Source organism: Lissotriton vulgaris, chromosome 9 (assembly GCF_964263255.1).
Source record: "Lissotriton vulgaris chromosome 9, aLisVul1.2, whole genome shotgun sequence".
Classification (NCBI taxonomy): Eukaryota; Metazoa; Chordata; class Amphibia; order Caudata; family Salamandridae; genus Lissotriton; species Lissotriton vulgaris.
In genome coordinates this window covers 454429887-454447920 of record NC_141697.1, presented here as the reverse complement: position 1 = coordinate 454447920, position 18034 = coordinate 454429887, and the positions used below count along the sequence as shown (strand labels likewise).

Below are 18034 nucleotides of genomic sequence, written 5' to 3'. Positions count from 1 at the left end.
CCTTAAGTGAAGTATGTGATATGGCACCCAGAGTACCTGCCCATACAATACAATATACTATTGTATCTGTCCGCAGCAACACCAATTCATATTAGATATGTGGATATGCGGGGTGCCGCTCGAGTCAGAAAGCCTGTCCCTTGTGAAGCCAAGCTCGCTACAGGAGTAGCTGGGAGCCAACGCGCTAGTGGGGGAACTTACCAGCTGAACTCGGCCGCAGCGGAGGTGAGAGGCGCGGCGAGCGGGACTGCGAGGACCAGCATTCCTTACATCACCGCCAGCAGGTTCCTCTTCCCGCCACGCCCCCCTGCCTGGAAACGCTCATTACCTCTCGCGGCCCCCGCTTCGCGGGAGCCGCTCGAGTCAGAAAGCCTGTCCCTTGTGAAGCCAAGCTCGCTACAGGAGTAGCTGGGAGCCAACGCGCTAGTGGGGGAACTTACCAACTTACCAGCTGAACTCGGCCGCAGCGGAGGTGAGAGGCGCGGCGAGCGGGACTGCGAGGACCAGCATTCCTTACATCACCGCCAGCTGGTTCCTCTTCCCGCCGCGCCGCGCCGCGCCCCCTCCCAGTGCCACGCCCCACTGTTATACTTAGGAGCACTTGGGTACGCGCATCGCGGGACGCGCGCGGGGCGATCCCCGGGGCGAAGACCGGGCAAAGAGCGGGCCGTTAGAGGCCGGCAGAGACCGGACCGGGCCACCCCTCTGACGCCCCCTGCTCTTTAGCCCCTCTCCACGTACTCCATAATGGCGACTAGAACTTCACAGACTAAGTCCGCCCAACAAGGTCTAAGTACTTTGGAAAAATTCCTCCCTAAGGCGAGTATTCAAAATAGCAAATGTCAGTCAGTCACAAAAGCGCACCTCGAGATGGGTCCGGAAAGTGTGTTTCTGGATCAGGGGGATACTTTTTCAACAGATGCTAGCACACCCATTCCACTGGACGTCACCCATATGTCATTAATGGACAGTATTGATCAGACTATTGAGTCGGTCCTTCAGCAGTTAAGAACTCCCTTAACGCAGAGGGATAGGAACTCCTCCCGGGGATCTGGGATCTCTGTCCATTCTGCCATTCCGGAAATTATGGGAATAGATTCGCTGGAAGCGGGCCAGGTCGCCCTGCACACAGAGCCTGCAGGCAGTGGAGTGGAACAGCCTCCAAAAAGGAAAAGATATGTATTTTAAGATTGCCTGCGCATTCCTCATGCACTTCCATACAACTGCCTACAAGAAGGTTCTAACAATCCCCCGACAGGCTAGGAGAGCCAGCGTGTAACTGGAGTTGGGACTCTGTCCTGATCTCATATGCTCAGGGGACATAATAAAATATTACATCAGCACTTTGCCAGCACCAGCACCCACATTGAAAACTCAAATCAAAACAATTTTTGAAGTGGTTGGGTCCCCATTGCAGGCCCAGTTGGCAGCGGGCACAAGCTAACTGGAAAAATAAGTTAAAAACTTGCAAAACAAGGACATCCCGGTCACAGCCTGGAAAAAGCCAATGAATGCACAGATCAAGAAAATCTCATTTGAAAAGGACCTGGAAAGTTTACACTGCAAATCCAACTTCTCCAAACAGGATGCCTCCTACATTTTGGGAAGACCCCAGCCCTACTTTGAGCAAGCCCTGACAGCACAAGCCCGGAAGAGAATCTCATATTTGAGACTTCCTGCACTTCCCCTTGCAGACTTCATTTCATCCTGGGCTCGGTGGGGCAACTCAATCGTCTGTCATTTATGCAGCTACAAACGCCAATCCTGGCTTCACCTACTGTGCTGCCGTCCAATGATGGCTAGCGAGCGACATCGTTTGGTAATCCCAATGTGCAGGACTCATGGCCTTAGACACTGCAGAGAAGTTTCAGATCAGTGTTTCACCGCCAACACCGTACAAACTGTGGCCAAACTAGGGCAATTCACTGACACAATTTGGGTCACTCTCATAAATACCACTAAAGACACCAGCAGCAATTAGTTGGCCACCAAGCCAGAGCTACAACAATTAAATGGCCTGCACAGCAAAGAAACAGTCCTGCGCTCTCATAAAATTTAGAGTTCTGCATTGGACTTTACCAGGCACAATATCCTGTCAGATACTGAAATACAATGAAGGGTGGAGCAGGTGCACACCTTTTCTAAGGCGTTCTTATTAGGAGTTAAACAAAATGTTTGAAGCAATTTCAAAGGTATGTAAAGGAATTGCATGCTATTCCCTTTTTCTATGGAAAAAGACCCTAATTTCCCATTCTATGAAATACAAAAGTGGACTGTGGGATCACCCGCAGTTAAGGGAGTGCACAGCCAAGGGAATGACCGTCCCACAAATCATTGGACACGTTTGAACTATTGGTAAAGAAAGACCTTGAGGCTGTCAAGTACATCAAACCTACCAATTCGAACTTAACCGACAAAGAACGGACAGATCAATAACTTTCCAACCGGCTGACAAGGGCGGTGCCCTAGTGGTCCTAGATACGACATTCTACAATGCAAGTGTGGACACACGTGTCCGATGTGAACACCTACTTGCTACTTGACAAAGATCCTACTGAGGAACTCATCACTTTGTTAACAACTATAGTTACGAAAGCAGTTGACGATTACATAATAGACACCAACACTGGAAAATTCCTTGTCAACCACACGCCAAACGTTCCACACATATATATGCTCCCCAAGATGCATAAAGACAATATTAAACCACCCTTCAGGCCCATAGTGGCCGGTTGTAACTCAATACATGAAGCCATTGGATATTTTGTAGATCATCACCTTCAGCCACTGGTACAAACTTGGGAAACATATATAAGAGACACTACAGATTGTCTCTTAAAATTGGATGCAATTGGCGAACTAATGAACAATGACATTCTGTTGTGCACAATAGACGTTGTGGCTTTATACACATCAATAGCGCACAATGAAGGTTTAGAGGCAGTGGAGTGGAGATTGCTGGCCTCCACCACACCACCTGAATTAGCGATTTTTCTCTTGGAATTATTACATTTTTCCCTGTATCACAGTTATTTTGTTTGGCAGAAGAAATTTTATTTACAGAAGACGGGAACATCCATGAGCTTTCCCGGAGCCCCTTCATATGCTAACACCTTCATGGCCTACTTTGAACATCAACATATTCTCACCAAACCCACATGGCAAAATAATGCAGTGTTAATTTTCCGATATATTGATGACATCTTAGTCATATGGAAAGGTCAAAGGCATCTACTAGAAGATTTGATTAAAGTGTTGAACTCACATAACCCCAGGATACAATTTACATATGACATTCAAGAAGAAAAAATACACTTTCTGGACATAGAAATTCACAAAACTGCGGCAGGTTTAAGAACATCAGTATACACAAAACCCACAGATGTAAACAGCGCACTTCATTTCAAAAGTGCACATCCATTTTCATTGAAGAAACATTTGCCAACTTCCCAGTTCACACGCATAAAAAGGATCACATCTGATGAACAATTATGCAAAAGCAACATTGAAGATCAAAAACGCAAATATCAAGCCAGAGGTTACCCATTGAAGATACTCAATCAAGCAGAAGAAAAAACAGCGAATAAATCAAGGAAGGACTTATTGGAAGCCTCCACTAGAACACCATCACAGAAAGAGGTATTCGTGTTGAAAAATTCCACTCAGGCGCCACTCATCAAAACAATTATCAGAAGATGTTGGGAAATCATCGAGAATGAACCTGACTTTCAAAGTCTTTTTCCTGAACCTCCACTGTTTGTTCACCAAAGATCCAAAAATGTACGCGAAATGTTAAAATCTCAGCATGAAAAGCCTGCAGAACCATTCAAGGGAATGATGAAATGCCACAACTGCGGCCAATGCAGTAATGTGATTTAGGGCGACACTTTCATGCACCCGCAGACGGGTCAAAAGATAAAACTTAAACACACATCCAACTGTAATACTGAACAAGTAATCTATGCGATCAAATGCCCTTGTGGCCTTGTATATGTAGGCAGAACCAGCAGGAAAATCAAGACACGCATTATAGAGCATAAGAGTAGAATCAGGAATAAAAACACCACTTCTCCTTTGGCAGTACACTGGGACACGGTAGGTCACACTATACCTCAGTTGCGCTACACAATTCTTGAAAGCCTCAGAAATAACCCTGGCATTGACATTAATACTGCCCTAGCACGAAGGGAAACGTATTGGATAAAAGCACTATGTACGCTGGCCCCGAATGGGCTTAACGATCATTATGAAATGTTATGTTTTTTGTAATACCATATGCGAGAAATTTATCTATTCTTTGAATCTGTACAGGATTTGCACTCGTCCCCTTCTTCCTTTTGGCTTTACCTTTTTGTCACCCTTATCATCTACTCTCTCATAGACACCTTCTGTCTTTTTAATTTCCCTTAACTCACTCTCTAGTTGCTTTCAGTTAACCTTCATTCATGACATCGCTCATTCAGCAGATTCTTGCATACAAGGGTTACAATATATACACCTCTCTACCTTAGTTTCATTTCGATTTTTTTGTGTATATTCAATAGTACACATTCACTAGTAATACTGAAACTTCATTTTACTTTAGCACAACAGTCCAGATATAACTTGGTTTTAATCATCTCTTAATACACCCCCGTTTCTTTTCCCCGCGGTATATGGAATACTCGCACTGCCCCTTTAAAACCGCTAAGCATTCTGGGAAGTTTTTCACACAACGCGTCCTTGGCGTCTAAAAGCTCCGTCGGGTATTGCAACGTCACTATTCTACACTTCGGGTAGGTTAAATTCCGTTATTAATTTCAGCACTTTTACATCCTAAACACACCCGTTTACTAACGGTGCGTCCCCGTTTCTCTTACAGATTTCACGAAGCTCTCGCCCTGAGTATCGCCGGACGAGAACTCCCTCTGGTTTCTGGTAAGCCGCTCACACAACTAGCCTGTTTTACACTTAACTCTTTTGCCTATCTCTTATTCTAATATCTGTAACGTTCCCTTCTCATAGATTGTCAGGAACCACCAGGACCCTTAGCCTCTAGCTGTACTCGTAAGACTGTTAAACACTGCAGCTTTCAGGAATTTACCATGCAAGCCTATTATTGTTCACCTTTCACGCTTTGGGCTACGGTACTCCCGTCACTGATTTTACTCCATGCCACACATTCTTCTAAAGGTGATTTTCTACAAATAGCTATACCACATACTTTTTTTTCTCTGGCTATCATACACCTGAGCACATTTCCTTCTCCGTTTTGATGCAGCACATCTCCATCACAAACTAGGGTGCAAATCCTACATTTAAAGCAGTATACTTACTGCATTTTGTTGTGTTTTAGATGACTGTGGATGCCATTCTACTTGTGAAGACTACCATATTCATGAAATTGATTTCCCCTGACGAAGGGTTTCTTTCGTAAACCCGAAATGCATTGGGATTTTTTAAAAGAATATTATTGTCACGCATTTATATATGTTTATGTACAATGCTATGTTTATGTACAATGCTATGTTTTTGAACGATTACACACAATTATATCGTTTTGTATTATCCAATGATAACTGGTATGCAGATAATGCTTGGAATTATTTGTATATAATCTGTTGCTGAAATATAGACTAAACCAGATAACTTGAAATGAACTTTGCTGCCCTTGAGCATTTGTCAATATAGTCTAAATTTACATACACAAAGCTTGTTTTGAGACACTCCGTCCCTTGGCTGTGCACTCCCTTAACTGCGGGTGATCCCACAGTCCACTTTTGTATTTCAGATACTGAAATACGGCACCAAGACGGACGTATTTACACACCGCCGGTCTTCAGCTTGAAATTGAAAAGAGCTCTATATTTCCAAAGAAAGGCTCTATTCTAATAAAAAATTAAAGCAGGTCACTCCGAGGAACAGTTGGAAGAAAAACATTCTTTTGTAATACTTCCCATAACAATAGGGTGAAGTTTACTCAACGGGCCAACGACCATTGTTTTAAATATAAGAACAGGGCTGAGGCGGATGCTGTGACTCCTAAATTAAGGCCAGTCTGCCGTAGTGTACCAGATGCCCGATTTATCCAAAATGTATTAGATAAGAAATGGAGTAATATGGACTTTTTTACATGAAGTGCATTTGATGATTCAGTGGCAGATTTATCTCCTCAAATTTTAAAAGAACGGGAGTAACAATACAACTGTCTTGAAAAAGAAGGTGCCATATGACTATTCTTTCAAAACGTGTCGACGCTCTCATTGTAGCCAAAAAATCGGCTGCATGAACATTACCTTAGATGCGTATGATTTGTAAAGCACTAGGATATATGTGGTGAAATTCCTTTCTTGATTGTGGCAACTGATGAAAAATGTTACTGTCTGTTTTTTAACTCATGCAATATTTTTGAATTTTACTATGATGAATTGGTTTTAATATTGAATGTATTGTAATTGCTTTATATTGATTTTTTTAAATAAAAATGGTTGTTGTGTAATGTTTTTGAAAAAACATATTGTTTTAATAACTTTTAACCATCAATCCACTAACTACAGGTGTTATGCCAATACATAACCAAATCAAGGTTGGGGGTGGTTGCTAATACTGGATCTGAATGGATGTGACGTTTACTTTGAATGCGAGTCAAGGTGGGGATATTACATTTTCCCAGAGGAACAATTTCCTGTCATACAAGGGAACTCAATCGACCAAGACCAAAAGATCAAACTTGCACGTCTGAAAAGTCAACTTACTCATCCTTTAGGAAAATACCAGCAATGCTGTTCTAATTGCTTTTAACCACAATTAACGCTGGTATAGTTAATATAAAGGTTTTACCCTATTGCTGCAAATGGATATTAATTCACTGGGTCAAAGGGCCCTCCCAAAGGGCGAGTAAATTGGGTCCACAGTTGTAGTTGCTATGCTTATGCAACATCACTTTAGCATTATCCCGGACTACCACGTTTATTATTTTCATAGATTTTAGCACACCCAGATATCCAGCCAGAATCCTGCACATTGGCTATAAACGTAAAATCCATTTTTTACATTTTTTCCTTCGTTTTTTCTTCTCTTCTTCTAGCTCTATACGTGAAAATGAAGTATATTGAAACAATTTTAATTAATTGAACAGTAAAGAATGTCATGAATAACAAAATCCCCATAATGGACATTGTAGTCTTATGTTTCTCTCACTAAACTAATTATAATAACAATTTTGAGATCAGTGATTTGTAGGTTGGAAGTTAAGGACTCTAGACAGTGTCCCTAAAGATTTGAAGTGAAGTGGTGACCCTATACCCAGATACAATATGTAGGATCCAGTTTCCCGCCCAGGCACATAACCAAATAAAGCATGGAGGACCCATTTAATTTCCAAGACATTCACACAGCTGACTCATGTAGAATCAACTTTCAACTACCTACGCAGAAAGGGTAACCATCTCTTTTTAGATCATTATGGTCACAATTTCAAAAATGTGGACCTTTGTGTGATAGCCTGGCGCATTGTGGGTGTTGTATCTTGTTTGCCTTCATTAAATTAATTATACTAACACACTTTGAATCATTGATTTGTAGATGAAAAATTCAGGACTCTAGACAGTGTCTGTTGTGTTTTGGAGTGTGGTGGTGACCCTATACCCAGATAAAGCATGTAGAATCCACTTCACAGGCATATACCATTAGGAAATATGTAGGAACCAGTAACTTTTCAGAAATTTTAACAGATTATCCTACAACAGTCTACAGACTTCTATAAACTCTTCCGAAAAACAGATTCATGAATAAATTTCTGGAACAAGAATCCAGTTTTTTAATGCCACAATGAGCTTCCCCTGGTTTTACATACTCTCGCCCCAGTGCATCCTGTGTCAGATATGAGTAGCTCAATCAGTGTATTGCATTCAGGTACTTGTAGTACTTGTGCTTATTGGAAAAAACAGCATTAGAATGGAGAGACAAAAAACTAGTTGATCTACTCGCACCAGGCATGGGCAACTTCATACATTTTATAAAGGTTCTTATTTGCATGGCGCAAGTTGGCATAGCTCTTTAGTGGCACATCTAGTCATTCCTTGTTTTGTGTAGACATTTTATATGCTGAAATCTGTGCAGTTTTGTATGAGGGGAAGTGAGAACAAATTGACTTCTGAAAGGAGAGAGGGCAGGGGGCTACTTAGTAGCTGGTATATAAGTATTTACAAAAAAAAAAATATATATATATATATATATATATATATATATATATATATATATATATATATATATACATACACACACACATATACATATACACATACACACATATATATACACACACATACACACCTACATACATAAATAAATATGACACCATATTGCTGCCATTTGCAATCATCAAAATAACAATGTAACCAATTTAATGGTGTTCAATGTATCGACCTTAGAAATATGAAAGGTTGAGGGGGCGTGGTTTGGACGCCGGGAGAAATGGCGGCGTGAAGCTTCTCTCCTCCCGTGGTTACCGGCTTTGAGTGATTTTTGGGACACTTTCCCTCGTTGAAAATCGGAACCGAGGGTAGAATCATGAATCGGAAGGGGGAGCCGCACCGAGGGCTGAATCCTGAGCGAATGTGAGACCAGCAAGAGGCGAAATGTGAGACGCCGATTCCCGCCTGATAAAGACGGAAGCGGGGAGCTCTAAAGTACAGACGGCTCCTGCGGCGCCCAAGCTGAGGCTCATTTGAGGCATCACATCAAAGCACCAAGCGCCCTCTCAATGAAGATGTCATCCTGGGCCCCTGAGTGAGTACAGCGCTGCTTCTTGTAATCTAGAAATAAATCGCAATCTCCCGAGTAGCGCTTACAAAATGGCGGGCGCATCCGTCCGACCTCATATGAAAATCGACCAAAGCGGAGCACATACTACACACGGACAGCTCCTCTATTTGCTACACAACCATTAGTCACTGGAGATTGTAGAGTTTGCCTGATTTAGCACTGCCTGCCTGCACAAGCTAAATAACACTGGTGCCCCAAAGCGCTACACACGGAGCTCCAAAGTGCAAACAAAATGGCGGGCGCATCCGACCTCATATGAAAACCGACCAAAGCGTAGCCTTTATTACACACGGGCAGCCCCTCTCAGTCCTGGAAGTTTGTGAAATTTGCCTGAGCTAGCACTGCTAACCCTTCCAGGCTAAATAACACTGGTGCCCACAGGACTACACGAATTATCTGTATGAATCGCTACGAATGAGCTGTATGAACCTGCTTCATCAAGATGGCAGCTAGACGTGCGTCTCCCACTCGTACTTAAACATCAATGACCCTTTCCCTGCAGCTGCCAGTACCCAAGGTGTATATGTATGGACAGGGGTGCGCCGCAACAGAGTGAGGAAAGAGCGGGACGCGCAGCACATACTATCGATTTCCTATGGGGATCATGAATGAATGAACGATATGAACAAGAAATTGACGCAGGGACAGCATGGCGATATCTGAAGCTTCCAAGCAACCAATGCGTGAATAGATGATGGTGGCCACTACATATTAGCGGGGAATAAACAACATCCAGAGTGAATACCCTTCTAGCGGCTGAGAGGGTACACTGGGCGCTTATACTGTGACACAAGACAATATAACCTACACTTAAGCCGACACCGGCTCGAGGCAGAGGACACGCAGATATTAAAAGTGGTCAATCAGCGAGCTTTTCATTCAAGCAAGGGGTATTGCTTCATATGATCTGTGATAGCAGACAATACACGTTAGAGTTTGGCGGCGTGTGGTGTCATAATGAGCCTGCTGTAACGCACTCCATCTTGATACTGCAAACCTATCGGGCATACCTAACTGGATACACCTACTCGGACACAGCTGTTCAGCACCTGTTTTATAACCGAATCTCCCCAGCTTCTTTTTCTGAGATTGCGTGACAGGTGAAGGGCCATTCGCGACTACAACATCATGGGGGATAAGGAAATCACGAAAAACCTCAAAAGACTCAAGGCTGAGCCACCAAACCCTGTATCGCCCATAAAAAAGGAAAAAAGAGGTCAGCGAAGCTATGGACATTATACTGAGTAGACTTGAGGAAGTGCGCGACCTAGCTAAATTCACAAAGGAAGAAGTCGTGGCCATTAGGCAGGATATAAGAGATACTAACGCTCGACTTACGGAAACGGAGTCAAGGATTAGTCGACTGGAAGACACAGAAATTGCAACCTGTAGAGATCTCAAATGCCTCACTATAACCTCGGACCAGATGATGAGAAGGATGTCTGAGTTGGAAGATAGGAATAGAAGGGGAATCTTCGAATATTTGGCATTCCGGAAGGTTCGGAGGAGGCCTACGACTCGTGTGTTTCATACCGAAGGCGTGGTTTACGCAAGCAACTAACCTGACCTTCACCCAACCACTTGAATTTGACAGGGCGCACAGAGTACCGGGGAGGATAACAAAAAAACAAAAAGGTCCTAGACCCATCATCTGCAAACCCCTGAAATACCAGCATGTGGAACTGATACTTTCCTTTGTACGTAAGAACAATCATGTTGTATGGAAAACAAATAAAGTGTATATTTCACAAGACTACAGTAAAGAAACTGTCGACGTGAGGAAGGCCTTCCTTGCCCTGAGACCACAACTGCGATCGCTGGGACACCAATTCAGCTTCGTTGGACCAGCTAAGTTCCGGGTGACTATCCAAGGAGTATCCCATATTTTCACGGACCTCCAAAGTCTCAAAAGGCTCCTACATGGCTCAGGAGAACTATCTATGGACAGATTGTCAGCAGAAGAAGCGGGGGCCTTGGCCTCTGGATATAAATGAGTATCCTTTATTTGTGAGCTTTAAATATACTCTAGTTATGTGCCCCTTCTAGGCTCATTCTGCATTACATGCTACTACATTGCCTTTGTTTGTGTTGCTGTAGGCTCTATTGATACCCTGCTGTGCACTACAGACTGCTACTTGCTATAGTGCGCTTACCTAACTGCATAGATGGATAGACGATTTACTCGACACCAGGTGTCACCACGTGACTCCATATGACACTGAGAAGATGCAACACCATGTAGGATTTATGTACTCACTGTGATTGAGCCTGATACGGACATGGATGATATTGCATTCTCAACACTGCTGGTGTGGCATTGATCCGGTTCTTGAACCAATTTCTCGTGTATGACTAGAAATGCATAGAGAGAGATTACCTATTCCACTACTAGTGTACGTCTTGCATATACATTGTTGACCTATTTCGATGTACAGCTTAGTTAATTAGCCGACTCCAAATGTGTAGTTACTGCGCTCCAAAATTGATGCTGTTACGTTACATTTGTTTATCGACTGTCTCACACATGTGATTAGTTAAACACAGAAATGTTGGTACCCATTTCAGAATCTATGTGCACCTTTGTGTGCAAATCGTTGGTCCAACCTACAATACGTAAATTACGTAGATTTGTGACATATAATGGATCCCGAATTTATGGTATTTGACAGCTGTAGTTTGCAGTTGGTTGTTCACAATTAGTTAGTATTACTGTCAGATGCTCAAATGTTGATCTAGTTCCCAAGTTTTGAAGTGATATGTATGGAACTAGGGGAGGAATAACATTGTTGTTGTTTTCCCTATTCACCATGCCTACCATCTACATTTGGGGAGGGGAGGAGGAAGGTGGGGATTGGGATGTATAGGGGTTTGTTCTTTCTCTTGCTTTTTGTATTTAGTTTTGTCAGTGCTTATGCCTATGATTTTTCAAGTTGTCGCATGTCATTGCCAAGGTATTCACATTATTGTCACTTGGGTGCTGTCTCCGTTTACTATATAACCAGTACTGTCCTAACTCAGACTACTGATCAACTTGAGCCAAGACGAGCAATTCTTCACAGGTCCTTATTATACACATGCAAATGTTCCCCAGTTAAGAAGTATGTGTAGTAAGCAGACGTTTGGTGTACTCTTTGATTATTGCTACTCTACTAAATATTCATGACATCATCCATAGTCGATACCCCACTGGGGGTAACAAAAGTAGGAAAGCTGAAGATTCTCTCTCTTAATGTTGAAGGGCTCAACCAACCGGTCAAACACCAAAAAATCTTAGATTATTTACGTAGGCAGAAAGGGGATATTGTCCTGTTACAGGAATCCAAACTGGATGCTAAACAATTCCACACGCTTAGGAACAAATTTTACACTGAAGTGGTAGGGTCAGAAGTGATTGCGAAAAAGAATGGCGTCCTAACTCTGATAGCCAGGCATTCTAATGTTGAGTTGCTTTCCTCCACGTTTGACACTAATGGGAGGTGGGTTACAACTAAATTGTTCAAAGGCAACACCGAATTCTACGTCACGAATATTTATGCCCCAAATACTTGTGACTTAATATTCTGGTCAGATCTAACGAAACAATTAGACACTATTCCTGACTCTGCAGTTCATATCCTAGCAGGGGATTTTAATCTACCATTCGATCTGACTCTTGATAGGGACTCTAGATGCGCCTTCCGAAATAGCAAATCACATAAAGCCTTCACTACTCTGTGCAGCAGGTTTCCTCTTGTGGACTCGTGGAGAATGCAAAACCCTGACGGGAGGGACTACACATTTTGCTCTTCTTCACACAACTCTTTCTCCAGAATTGATTATTTATTGAGTACAAAAAATGCCATCCCCAGAATAGTAGACGACTATAGAGCCAAGGGTCTTATCAGATCACTCTTGCATAACACTCACCGTCTCCAATATGAAACCGTCACTCCGCCAATCTTTGTGGCGCCTTAATGAGGAAGTCCTTGAAAAAGAGAAACATAGAGAAACCATTGAAGTGGCTATCAAAGAATTCCTGGAAAACAATAAGATAGAGGACACCACTGACTTGACCCGTTGGGAGGCACTGAAAAGCACTATCAGGGGGGCTGTCATCAAACTTAAATCAGCCATGAACAGGAACTACAATGCAGCCTTAGAGGCCCTAGAACAAGAAATACCCACCCTAGGGGACAAACATTTGAGGGATAGGAAAGAAGAATCGCTAAATAAACTAGCTAATAAAAAATATGAGTACAATAAAATAGTGAGCAAAAGAGCAGGTGTCTGGTTGAATAGGAAGAAACGGTTTAAAATATGAGAGTCTAATAAAGCTGGGAAAAGCTTGGCAGCTTATCTCAAATCTAAAATCCAGAAAAACTCGATTAATTCTATCTCGGATAAATCGGGGTGGCCTGCTCGGATCTCTCAAAATTGCAGAGATATTTAAAGACTTTTACGAAGAACTGTATGCCAAAAACATAAATGTGAAAAGAGACCAGATTAAAGAATACTTTGAGGATTGTACACTACCGTCCCTTCCGGTCGAAGATCAGGAGGGTCTCAATAGCCCAATTTTGATCACTGAGGTCGAGGAAGCAATAAAGTCTCTAAAATGTGGCAAGGCCCCCAGACCCAATGGGTTCACTGCTAGATTCTACAAGTGCTTTTCGTCTATATTATCTACCCCACTCCTCCACCTCTTTCACGAAATCAATGAAACAGGCGAAGTGAAGGGCACACTAGCGGAGGCCATCATAGCTGTCCTACCCAAAGAGGGAAATGACCCCACTCTACCCAAAAACTATAGACCCATCTCACTTATCAATTTGGATTGTAAGCTTCTAGCCTCCATCCTGGCCAACAGCCTCCAGAAGGTTTTGCCTAAGCTCATACATCCCTCCCAAGCGGGCTTTTTGAAGCATAGGTTATCCAGTGACAATACTAGGACCTTAGCACACGTCCTTGAAAAAGCAAAAGCGAATCTTTTTACCACCCCAACTATAGCAATCACACTCGATGCCAAGAAGGCGTTCGATAAAGTGGACTGGACGTTCTTAGAGGCTGTTCTACATAAATTTGGACTAGGGTCGTCCTTTACAAAATTAGCTATGTCCCTCTACTTATGCCCTTCAGTCAGGGTCAAAGCGGGTGGGTCATTTTCCTCATCTTTCAGACTGCAACAGGGGACCAGACAGGGGTGCCCCCTCTCCACTTCGCTATTCCTTTTAGCCATAGAGCCATTTCTACATCACATACGCAATAATAAAGGCATCTCCGGGATCTATTTTAATGAATGCACGATAAAAATAACAGCCTATGCAGATGATGTGCTGGTTGTTTCGGAAAAGGCGGAGGGGGCCATACCAGCCCTCATGAACACTATTGAAGAGTTCTCGAAAGTGTCGGGATACAAGCTAAATGAAGACAAAACGGAAGTCAAATTGTTAAATAACCAAGGGGGTAAAGAAATCCTAGGGGACTCTGGCCTAACATGGCAGCCGGGCTGCTTTAAGTACTTAGGGCTAGACTTCGATAAGGACCTTATTACTACCTTACGTACTAATGAAGATCAGCTCCTAAAGAAAATGTCCAAACTACTTGGGGGATGGTCCCCCTAAATATATATCATGGTGGGGGAGAGCTGAGACCCTGAAAATGATGGGGACACCGCTGGTCAACTATCTAGCAAGTATGCTCCCGATGACCTTCTCAGAAGAGTTCTTACACAAGGTGGACAAACTATTTGGTACATTCTTATGGCAAGGGAAGAAGCCCAGGATATCAATGAAAAAGCTACAGCTAGCTAAAGATAAAGGTGGCCTGGGTCCCCCCAATTTTCAAAATTACCCAACAGCCTTCCTGTGTAAGCAAGGGGCGCAGTGGCTGACCAAAGATCCAGCATATATCCCGATATGGCTAGATATAGGGAGATCCCTCATTGGTAACGCCCCTCTCCCGGCGCTACTTACCATGAACTTGACACACCTTCCTCATTCAAAATACATACTATTAAACACAAGACGTGCCCTATTAAGATTAGACCAATCCCACAAAAATGGCCTCAAATTTAAAAATACAACTTCGGTGACATTGTGGCATAATCCTGCCCTTAAAATCAACGGGGAACCTCTCCACTGGGACTGTTGGTCTGCAAAAGGTATTAATTTACTGAGTGATCTATATGACGGACTAAACCCCCTCCATTCTCCTCAATCCAGGCAACACACGGTCTCACACCGATGGACTTTTACGATTTCCTCAAACTAAAAGCACTACTGTCCACTCGCTCTCTCAAGCCTTCCGAGCCATGGCTCAAGACCCAACTGGCACGTATTGGAGCAGCTAGTCATTTTGTATCAAGGGTATATAAACTCCTCCTCCCTTCACCAGGGAAAACCCAAAAGGGTAATGAGATGTGATGGGAAGCTGAACCCAACTCAACAGGGATTACCTTTGACTGGGACAGAATTCATACGACAGCCCTTGTAAACAAAATCTCACCCACATTATCACAAACTAAATATATGCTAAATAACAGGGCGTATTGGACACCAAACAGACTTTTTAAACTTCAACTAAGGGGCAGCCCCAAATGTTGGAACTGCAACTCAGATGTAGGAGACCTGACCCATATGCTTTTTAACTGCCCCTCGCTAGGGAACTATGGGGGAAGAATTTTTGATTGTATAAAACATATTTATAAAATTAAGCCTACAAGGGGATTTGCTTATGTTCTACTGGGTGTCCTTGACCCAAGACTGGCAAACGATAATGATCCCCAATTGCTAGACTTGCTGCTCACTTTGGCGTGTAAGGTGATTTTGTGTAAGTGGAAGAGCGCCTCCGAGGTATCCTTCAAGATGTGGCAAGAATGGGTATCCTGCATCAGAGGAGCGGAGAATCCAGCTCTGCATTCCTCCCCTTGGCGTGCCACAAATAAGAAGCTTTGGAAATCCCTTGATGCTTCTTCCTTTTCGTTTGACCCCCCATAAAAAGCCACTCCACAATATAGGTGTTGCTGTATTGGTAACAATACTACTTGCGAATATCAGCAAAGGGTATATGCCGATACTTATACCTAACGGCACTCATCTGAGTTGACAACTAACTACTTGTATTCATGCGAGGACAGTAACCCTGGGCTCTAGAAGATATCATGTGTGCATACCAATTCGTATCCATGTAACACATGTGTATTGGTCATCACCCTTGGACTTCTATGTGCATCTTATTTTGTATTTGATTTATATTTCTTTCACTCATTATTCATTATTTATTGTGTATTTAATTATTTATCTGCATTGTGTCTATTTTTTTTTAGTACCAATGTATGTATGCCTTTTTCTTCTTTAGTGCCTTATTTGTTTTCTCAATAAAAATGATTTGAATTAAAAAAACAAAAAGAAATATGAAAGGTTGGGTATGTCTAGAGAACTTTAATTTCCCAGGATCATGGGAGCATTGTATGCTGTCTAGGTTTTTTGTATGCATTCTTGGACTTGTAATCATTATTTTATAGTCTCAGAATGCAATCTTGTCTTGTAGAGCACTACATGTTTCAGCAGTGAGCGTTCAACTAACCAAACCCTTTAAAGATAGTTTCATGCCAGGCACAAGTTGAGGGTACACGCAGGTAGACTGTGTCTGCCCACTCTTTTCACAGGGTAGATGACGTCAACACTGCCAAGAGTTTGTGCCCCACAGAAACAAACTTGTTCCGGTGTAATTTTCAGACACCGGGACACATTCAGCTGCGCCTACAAGTTGTCTGCTTTAGTTCGGAGCTACAACTTGCATGTGGGGAAGGGGTTTATCAGATTACAGTTGGGCCTATAGCAAAGGCCAAAGTTAAGGGGCCAGCAGACCTCCGTGATCAGCAACAGGAAAACCTCATGGTTCACAGACGCCCTCAAAGAATCAAAGAAATCCTGCGGAACCCTTGAAAAAACCTGGCGCCACGAACGAACTACAGAAAACATGACAGCCCTCAAGAGTGCCACCCGCGAACACCACCAGCTGATCCGCACCACCAAAAGAACATCATTCAAAGAACGACTAGCCAACTACACCCACAACAGCAAGGAACTCTTCAACTTCGTCAAAGAGCTGTCCAACCCCAGCGCCAGCAACAACGACATCACACTGTCACAAGAACTCTGCAACTCCCTCGCCACATTCTTCCACCGAAAGATCGCAGATATACACGACAGCTTCGGACCCCAGACTTCGCCTCCAGTCTCCGAACCAGCGACCCCCACCACCACCCTCAGTGCCTGGACCCCCATCAGCTCTGAAGACACCAACATCATGAACTCCATCCACTCCGGTTCCCCCTCGGACCCTTGCCCCCATCATATCTTCAACAAAGCCGACACCATCATTGCACCCAATCTCTGGAACATCATAAACAGCTCGTTCACATCAGCCACCTTCCCCGAGAGCTGGAAGCACGCAGAAATCACCGCCCTTCTGAAGAAACCCACAGCGGATCCCAAAGACCTGAAGAACTTCCACCCCCATCTCGCTTCTTTCCTTCCCGGCCAAAGTCATCGAGAAAACCGTCAATAAACAGCTGACAGTTTCCTCAAGGCAAACAACTCACTCGGCCCATCCCAGTCTGGATTTCGAGCCAACCACAGCACCGAAACCGCCCTCATCGCAATCACCGATGACATCAGGACCCTGATGGACAACGGAGAAACAACCGCCCTCATCCTCCTCGACCTCTCGGCAGCCTTTGATATCATATGCCATCGCACCCTAATAACCTGCCTCTTCACCACTGGGATCCAAGGAAAGGCCCTGGACTGGATCACCTTGTTCCTCTCCAACAGAACCTAGAGAGTCAGCCTCCCTCCCTTCCACTCAGAAGCTACCGAGATCATCTGCGTCGTACCCCAGGGATCCTCGCTCAGCCCAACCCTCTTCAATATCTACATGAGCCCCCTCGCCAACATCGCACGCAAACACAACATCAACATCATCTCCTATGCCGACGACACCCAGCTGATACTCTCCCTCACCAAAGACTCAGTCACTGCCAAACCCAACCTACAGGAAGGAATGAAAGATGTCACAGAATGGATGAAGCTCAGCCGGCTGAAGCTGAACTCAGACAAGATGGAGGTCCTCATCCTCGGACAATCCCCTTCCGCCCGGGGCGACTCCTGGTGGCCCACAGCGCTGGGCACCGCACCAACAACCTTGGATCACGCACGCAACCTGGGATTCATCCTGGACTCGTCCC

At 43.7% G+C, this 18034-nt stretch overlaps 1 protein-coding gene across 1 annotated transcript in view; it reads right to left on the bottom strand.

The window, feature by feature from the left end:
* Positions 1-18034, bottom strand: part of LOC147690262 (inverted formin-2-like) — a 342433-nt gene that overhangs the window by 277376 nt on the left and 47023 nt on the right. The window contains exon 3 of the mRNA XM_086939469.1: positions 12712-12769. Within this exon, the coding sequence (XP_086795595.1) occupies positions 12712-12769 (58 nt within the window). The remainder of the gene's footprint in view (positions 1-12711; positions 12770-18034) is intronic.